This window comes from Otolemur garnettii, unplaced genomic scaffold (genome assembly GCF_000181295.1).
Source record: "Otolemur garnettii isolate 467f Iridium unplaced genomic scaffold, OtoGar3 scaffold00104, whole genome shotgun sequence".
NCBI lineage: Eukaryota > Metazoa > Chordata > Mammalia > Primates > Galagidae > Otolemur > Otolemur garnettii.
The window spans coordinates 6,888,928-6,897,302 of NW_003852499.1; the positions used below are offsets into that span (position 1 = coordinate 6,888,928).

General features: G+C 52.3%; 2 protein-coding genes across 2 annotated transcripts in view; one reads left to right on the forward strand and one right to left on the reverse strand.

Annotated features, from left to right (window-relative positions):
• B4GALNT3 (beta-1,4-N-acetyl-galactosaminyltransferase 3) overlaps positions 1 to 2,342 on the forward strand; it is a 116,763-nt gene extending 114,421 nt beyond the window's left edge. Inside the window, exons 18-19 of the mRNA XM_012809313.1 lie at positions 86 to 212; positions 2,234 to 2,342. Coding sequence (XP_012664767.1) covers positions 86 to 212; positions 2,234 to 2,342 — 236 coding nt within the window. The remainder of the gene's footprint in view (positions 1 to 85; positions 213 to 2,233) is intronic.
• A 4,385-nt stretch (positions 2,343 to 6,727) lies between these two features.
• NINJ2 (ninjurin 2) overlaps positions 6,728 to 8,375 on the reverse strand; it is a 175,818-nt gene continuing 174,170 nt past the window's right edge. The window contains 2 exon segments of the mRNA XM_012809314.1: positions 6,728 to 6,894; positions 7,319 to 7,550. Of these exon segments, the coding sequence (XP_012664768.1) occupies positions 6,728 to 6,894; positions 7,319 to 7,550 (399 nt within the window).

Genomic DNA, 8,375 nt, shown 5'->3' on the forward strand with positions numbered 1-8,375 from the left:
TGCCACACCTTCCAGAAGAAGCTCTAGGCATGCAGCCCAGGAGGCTTCATTCCTCCCCTCGGCCCCTGGCTCTTTCTGTCCACAGGCTACTGGGAGGTGAACGGGTTTGGGCTGCTTGGCATCTACAAGTCAGACCTGGACAGAATTGGGGGCATGAATACCAAGGAGTTCCGAGACCGCTGGGGCGGAGAAGACTGGGAGCTGCTGGACAGGTGACTATGATGCCTCCCCCTAGAATTCCTCCCCCCAGGGGAACAGGGCTAGAGCCACTTGGCTGTCCTCATTGGCTATAGATTTCCCATATGTGGATGGGAAGCTATCAAGTTGCTTACTTATCAAGACTCAGTTTCTCTGTTAGAGGGGATGATACTCCCTGTGTCTGTTGTCATGGGGCTCATGCATTAAACCATCAGAGGAAAAGCAAAATTGCTGAGCTGTGCATATGTAAATGTTACTGTCCTCAGCACCAGGCAGGGTGTCATGGGAGAAGCTGACTGCATCCTCCCCAGCCAGGTGGGCATCCTGTCCCCCTGCACAGCTGCCTGTGAGCATGGATAAGGGAGACACAGGCAGAGGGTCAGGAAGGAATTTGGAGCCAGCAAAAGAAAGAGTGTGGACTTTTTGCCAATAAGACATCCAGGTTATGGGTCCCTGGAAGCCAGGGGACACAGAGGCTTGGGAGGAGGGAAATGGGCAAGGGTGTGGAAGCCTCAGAAAAGGAGAACACAGTACAAGCTGTGGGCTCAGCAGGTGGCGAGGAGAGGGCGTGTGAGCAGGGAGCAGGGTTGGGTAGTGTGGAGGCTGAGTCTGGGAGAGTCCTCTTTCATGGAGTTTGCTGCCAAAAGAAGGAGGGGAAAAGGATAAGACCTTGAGGTTTGAGCTTAGGGGAAGGGAGCAAAAGCGGGGGGAGGGGTGTAGAAGGGCTAAAATTGCTTGAATGGTATCCAGTAGAGGTGGACAGGGCAGGGTGAGGAGCACTGGGGGAAGGAGGGGGCCTTGATAAGATGTTTTCATCTCCTCCCAAGGAGGCTGGCTAGATGCTCTGGGTGCATCCCTGGTGCCTGTATCTCATTTATTCCTCCCCAAACCTCAGTGAGGTGTGTTAGTTATCTCCATTTTCCAGATGAAAAAATTGAATCTTGAAGAGAAGCTAATAACTTGCCCCAAATCTGGCTGGGCGTGGTGGCTCATGCCGGTAATCCTAGCACTTAGGAGGCCAAGGTGGGTGGATTGGATTGCGTGAGCTCACGGGTTCGAGACTGCCTGAGCCAGAGTGATACTTTGTCTCTAAAAATAGCTGGGCATTATGGAGCAGATCTGTAGTCCTGTCTACTCAGGAGGCTGAGGCAAAAGAATCGCTTAAGCCCAAGAGTTTGAGGTTGCTGTGAGCTATGCCACAGCATTCTACCCAGGGCCACAAAGTGAGACTCTGTCTAAAAAAAAAAAAAAAGAAAAGAAAAGAAAGAAAAATACTCAGAAGACTGAAGGTGAAAAGAGGGGAAATGAAGGGGACCTACACAGCAGATAATTCAGATCTCAGAGAGCCAGTTCAAAGGACACCCCAAAGCTGAAGGGCGCTGTGATTTGGGAAGTCAAGTCCAGCAGACACCCCCTGGGTCTTTGTGCTGTGTTCTGTGCCCCATCGCAGACTCCAGCATAGCTCTTAACCCTCCTGCCTCCTCTGAGGTCCAAGGAAAAAGTGCTTCCAATCCTAGCTACCTGCAGCCCTGCCAGAGGGGTTTTGGAAGTGAGAACAGGAATGAGGGACCTGGGGCAGAGTCTCCTGATGCCGTTCTCTGCCTCCCTGGGGACCGGGACGTGCCACCTGTGGGCTGAGCACTTGGCATCTGTCACTGTAGTCCTCACCACCACCTCTAGTGTGTATATAATCCACATGCTCTGATAAAATAATACTATGACTGTGTATCATGTACAATCCTCTGGTGTTATTTATATAGATACAGAGAACTGCATAAATCAAAGCACTGTCTGAAAACTAGCATAGCGCTTGGCTGGATACTTTCCGGACAGTCCTCATATAAAGTTATCTTCCTTCTAGAGAAAGCAGATAGGCTCTGAAGGATGAGGTGACTGGCCTAGGCCCCAAGGTGCCCCTTGCACCTTTCCACCACCCATGGGAGGTGGGCGGAGGAGGGGCGGGAAGGGTCCTCTGGGTGGCTGTGCCCAGGTTGCCTCTCCTCTCTCTGTTCTCAGCCTGCTTCTCCCTCCTCAGGATCTTTCAAGCAGGCCTGGAAGTGGAACGTCTCTCCCTCAGGAACTTCTTCCATTACTTCCATTCAAAGCGAGGCATGTGGAACCGCCGCCAGATGAAGATGGTGTAAGCGGAGTGTGGCCTGCCTGCCGGATCACCCACTTCCTGCTCCTAGACGTGCAGGGTCCCCTTGTGCCCCTGCCTGCTGCTGGGGAGTGGAGGGGGCAGCAGAATGAAGGCTGGGCCCCGAGGGGTTCCAGGTAACACCCCACTCCACTGAGAGGGCTCCTCTCCACCCCCTGTGCCTCCGGAAGGGAGAACTTTGGGGAAGAAGCCAGGAGGGCTACTTGTTCAGGCAACAGAGATGGGCAGAAGAGCTCCTGAGAAGGAGAGGCCTATGGGCGCAATACCGTGAAGGTGCGTTCCAGCATCCACCCAGCGCTTATGAGGAGAATTGAACACAAACTGGACACTCTTCTATCGGACATATTTTATTGTTTGTTTGTTTTTACTGAAAACCAAAACTGCTATCCAAATGCAGCATTGACTGTGAGAGGGGGTGAAGTTGTGCATTGAGGAACTGTCCCCACTTGCAGGGCTCAGACCCCCCTGTGTAGAGGTTCATCCCTTGGGCCTTGTCCCTTCCTGAGGGCTGGCCACATGTGGAGCAGGCTCGTGCCTTCCAGACACACGCACATCTCTCCTGGTAGCCACCAGACAGCTGGCCACCAATTAGGGCATTAACCTTTTCCCCCAGGCAGTGCTCACTCTAGGCCAGAGCACAAAACTGGCTGCATATTCCTGGTGTGACCAGATGAGGAACTGGTCAGGCTTATAGGCCGGGCACCACAGGCAGGGGAAGGAAGAGAAGCCCTTTAAAGGATGGCAAGAAGAGGAGAAAGAGGATGTGGACAGGACTGCGGACCAGGAAGAGAGGGATAGGATGGAAGGTGGAAGACATGTTTCCTCCCAGTCCAGCTCCCCTGCAGACTGACTTAGGCAGGGAGAGCCCCAAAGCCTGGCCTGCAGGGGAAAAGGAAATAGGGGCTGTCGCTGAACCCCAGCCTAGGGGGCAGGGAGAGCAGTTTGGGAAGGTGAGAACATTGCCCTGAGAGGAGGGAGTAGGGGCGGAAGGAACTGAAAGGTAAAGCAGTTTCAGGGAAAAAAGCTCTTGGTCTTTTCAGCCTACAGCCACCCTTTCTGTCACCTGATGGTCATGTACTTCTCTTGCACTAATAATCCCTGGTGCTTTTGTGGCTGGGGACTTTTCTACTGCTGCTGCTGCTGCTGCTGTGAATTTACTGATGGTGCATTGGACACTTAGGTCTTGAACTCCAAAGTCTGTTTGGGCAGGTGAGTGCAGGGCCTCCTGCTGTGAGGAAGGGCTTATAGTAGGCTGCCAGAGCCCTGGGGATCAGCTAGAGCCCTGGGGACCAGTCAGCTGAACTCAAGGCTGTGATAGTCCAAATCCTAGCATTCGGAGCCATGGGCTCTTACTAGAGGAGTCTGCATTCACCAAGGACATAAGCTTGGCAGATGGGAGAGTGGGGCCCCTGGAGATCCAGGAGAATCCCTGTCTCCCTCTGCAGAATCAGGAAGGTCAAAGACTTTGTAATTAATAGTTGCGGCTCATGAATGCCATACTTGCTCTCTGGCTATAGCTTTTTCTGGTCCCTGCTCAGTTGCTGCCCCCACCCCCCAAGGGCTCGTGGGGAACAGCCTAGGGCTGAAGTTGGCTAGCTGGGCTGCAGCCCTGGGCATTGTGCTAGAAGGCTGGAACTGGCTGAGCAACCCTCTTGCTTCACTCCTGACAACTAGGAACCAACTGGGCCTTCCCACCCAAGCCTACCTCCCCAGCTCCCCCAACCCCAGTCCCTGGGCCAGTGCCTTGTGTTTAATGTCTGTTACCTCCACACCATCTGCCTTAAGGGGAAGGGCCTGGCATGGCCTCTACTATGCAGGGAAATGCCTTGGGTCAAGGGAGGGAGTTGGATGGGGGGAGGGAAAGCATTAAATATAGCATCTTCTTAGGGAAAAAAAAAAGGTTCTTGTGTTTTCCTGTTCCCCATTCATGGTGGGAGAGGGTTGGGCTGAGGGGTCCAGGTGACATACTGAGGACCCTCCCACACCACCTGCTACCCCTTGTCACCAGCTTGGTGCCTGCTGTCTGGGGGACAGCCTTCTCTGTGCTGTCCCTGTCTGAGCAGCTCACCATCTAATAATAGACCAGGTATTCTATTCAGCATATTAATGGAGGTTAGTGGTTTCTTTCTTTCTTTTTTTTTCCTTTTCCTTTTTTTTTTTTTTTTTTTGACACAGAGTCTCAAGCTGTCTCCCTGGGTAGAGTGCTGTAGTATCACAGCTCACGGCAACCTCCAACTCCTGGGCTCAAGCAAGTCTCCTGCCTCAGCCTCCCAAGTAGCTGGGACCACAGGCATCCGCCACACCACCTGGCTATTTTTTGGTTGCAGCCATTGTTGTTTGGCGGTCTCAGGCTGGATTTGAACTTGCCACCTTAGGTGTATGTGGGTGGCGCCTTAGCCACTTGAGCCACAGGCACCGAGCCTTTTTTTTCCTTTTTCTAAGACAGTCTCTCTCAGTCGCCCTGGGTAGATTGCCATGGCTCACAGCAACTTTAAACACCTGGACTTGAGCGATCCTCTTGCCTTAGGATCCAGAATAACTGGGACTACAAGCATCAGCCACAACTCCTGGCTTTTCTTTCTATCTTCTCTCCTTCCCTCCCTCCCTTCTTTTCCCTTCCTTCCCTCCCTTCCTTCCTTCCCTCCTTTCTTGTTGGGCATGTCCCATCTTGGGTGAAGAAGGCTGGCCTAGGGTAGCGGTGGTTTGGTGAGCAGTGGAGGGAGCTGAGTGTGGCTCACTCTGCAACAGCAGACCAGCCTCAAAATCATGTCTGTTTGGCTTGGTGCCTGTAGCACAGTGAGTAGGGTGCCGGACACATACCCCAAGGCTGGAGGGTTCCAGCCCAGCCCAGACCTGCTAAACAACAATGACTGCAACAAAAGCCAAAAATAGCTGGGCATTGTGGCAGGCGCCTGTAGTCCCAGCTGCTTGGGAGGCCGAGGCAGGAGAATCGCTCAAGCCTAAGAGGTTGCTGTGAGCTGTGATGCCATGGCACTCTACTGAGGGTGACATAGTGAGACTCTGTCTCAAAAAAATAAAAAAAAAAGGTCTGTTTGAGCTGGGGATGCAGTGGTGAGCTCTACCAGTGTAGATTTACCTTCCTAGTTCTATTTGGCCTAGGCAAAAATCAGAACACACACTGATAATGAGAACTAGAGTATGGTTTTTGTTTTTCTTTTTTTTGAGACAGAGCCTCAAGCTATCCCCCTGGGTAGAGTGCCATGGCATTAGAACTAGAGTATGTTGATAGAAGATTCTTGAAAAGGGTTGTGCATATGTGCATCAATCCCAAACTGAGTATTCTGTACTTAATGTACCAGATGGTAATGAGCCCAAGGCTCCTGCAGCCAAGAAAGTTCACTTAGCTGGACCCACACTAGAGAAGGACCAGAAGCAGTTCCAGACCCAGCATCTATAGGGGAACCCTTCTCATCTTCCAGGCCTGGGGTTTGGTCCTTGGAGCCCTTTCCAAGGCATATGAGAAGGGCATCCAGAGATCAGCTGAGATGTTTGAGCCTTTGGGACTAAAGACAAAAAGATTGACTCAGTAGATTTGCAGAAACCTTTATACACAGAAATCAGTCCATTTTACAGAAAGGAAAAACTGAGGCCTGGAGCAGAGGGAAGGAGTGGAGTGGGGTCAGAACCAGAGTCCTTAAAATGGGCACACTTGGCCTTAGGCAGACATGTCTTAGGTTTCGGAGACGCTAATGGGGAGGAAAGGTTGACGGTAGCTGAGTCTGAGCTCAGGACTCTGGCCCAAGATGAAATTCACTTGGACCAGTAAAAAAAACCACAAGTCAGGGTCAGTAGGTAGCAAGCAAAGAAATCTAGATTGCCCTCTCAGAAGCTCTCCAGGGGCTGTGTGGAAAATGCCCATGAGCCTGGCAGAGCAGGGAGGAAGGAGCAGAAGTTCTAGACTCAGCACCTGTAGGGAAAGGAGAGAAATGGCAGTGAGGAGGGCAGGCCACCTGTTTCCTCTTGGCAGCTTATTAAAATGTGTGTGCTGACTTAGCAGGCACCCAGGTGCTGTGAGTTAAGACGCCACGGCACTCTGCAGATGCCACGGTTTTGCTGATACTGCTGGACTGTGGACCATGATTTGAACAGCAAGGACTGCTAGACAGTGCTGAGGAGACATCCCACATCCCCATCTGCCCTCCTGCAGAGGGGCAAGACCAACCACTAACCACATTGCCTCCCACCCCATCCCAGGCTGCATAATCTGAACCTAAGAACTGAAGTAGGAGCAGCCACTCACAGAGCTGGGCAGGCCCCAAACTTGGCCCCAGCTCTATAGGCATTCAAGGGATCTTTCTCCCACCCCGATCTTCCAGGGGCCTTCCTCCTTACCTGGATCCAAGGCTGGGTTCAAAATGGATTCCTCGCAGCCCTGGTGGCCAAGAACCCTGTCTTATGTGCCCCAAAGGCTGTAATGAAAACATTGATGACCACCGTGAAGAAGACCAGGGTGGTGGCAGCGTTGTTGAGCTGGTTTAGTCGCCACTGCTTTTCTACCTCGTTCAGGTTCAGCCGTGCTGTGGGGAGGAGGGCGTGGGAGGAGCAGGTCAGGTGGGGCCATGGGCTGGGGCTCCCTCTCAACACCCATCAGAATTTGCAGAGTCAAAGGAAGTTGGTCATCACTGGGCTGAAATGCCTCTGCCCTCACTGCCCAGTGTGTGGAGCACCCTTGGGGTGCTTCATCTTGTGGCAATCAGGGAATTTAGACTGGGTCTTCTAAGAGTGGGAGTGAGTGGTAATGGCAAAGGCTGTAAGGAACTCTGCCAGGAGTTAATGGGGACAGTCACTCAGCAGGGTACTGTGGGTATCTGCTCTGTGGGACTCAGGGAGATAGGACAGGGTGCTTGCCCTCACTGACTGGGGACCTTTGCAGGTACAGAGGGTGGTCAGTGCTCAGGGCTTTGCCCAGGTAGAAAGTCTGACTCTGGCCAGGCTCCTCACCAATGACCACCAGGAGGACGCCTATGACCACCTGCAGGAGCAGAGAAATGCTGATGAGGGTGATGAGGGTGGCGTAGTAGTGAGAGGATGGTCCCTGCTCCAGCACTGCCTTCAGCCGCATGGCGTTGGACATGAACAGAGCCATGTCCAGCATGCTCTCAGCCACACTCTTCTTGGTGGCATAATGGTTCAGGTTGATGGGCTGGGTCCCTCTGGGGTTGGCGTTCCCGGGCTGTAAGGGAGAAAGCACAGGCTGAGCTGGGAGGCTCCAGCAGGGAAGCAGTTGAGAGACAGGAAAGAGGGAGAGGTTTCAAAGTTCTTCCCAAACCAGGTGGGAAGCTAAGGACAAATGGCACACCCTTTTCAGTTGTATGGTCTGAAAAAGTAAAGGATTGGACCAGAAAAAGTAGTAAGGACCTTTGAGCCCTGAAATGATGTTATGTTGTAATTGCTATTTTATGGAGGGTGACCCCTTCCCTCCCACCTTCACATCTGCTGAAGAGGAGGAGTGGGTTCTGGGCTCTTGGGAAAAGGCACCATCCTCATTTTATTTACTGTTTTAGCTGGGCCAGGCCTTAGCTCTGGGCTGCTCTCTTTTGGTTTGAGAGGAAAGCATCCAAGTAGACAACGGGAGGTTTGAGGCTTGGGCAAAGTTGCAGAAGGTACCTCTTTTCTAAGAATGGTGTGGCCTGAAGTAGGTTGTGCAGCCCAGCAAGTGAAATGCAGGCTGCGTTTCCATCCCCTTTGGCTCCTAGTCTGGGCGCACTGGAGCTGCAGCCCTGCTCAGGCACGCGTGCACACAGCTGTCAGGATATATGTGTGTGAGTGTGCATGCATCATGCGTATATACACACAGCGATGCATACCAGTTAAACACTTTTTTTTTTCTTTTTTGAGATAGAGTCTTAAACTATTGCCCTTTGTAGAATGCCATGGCATCACAGCTCACAGCAACCTCCAACTCTTGGGCTTAAGTGATTCTCTTGCCTCAGCCTCCCAAGTAGCTGGGACTACATGTGCCCACCACAACACGCAGCTGTTTTTTTTGTTGCAGTTG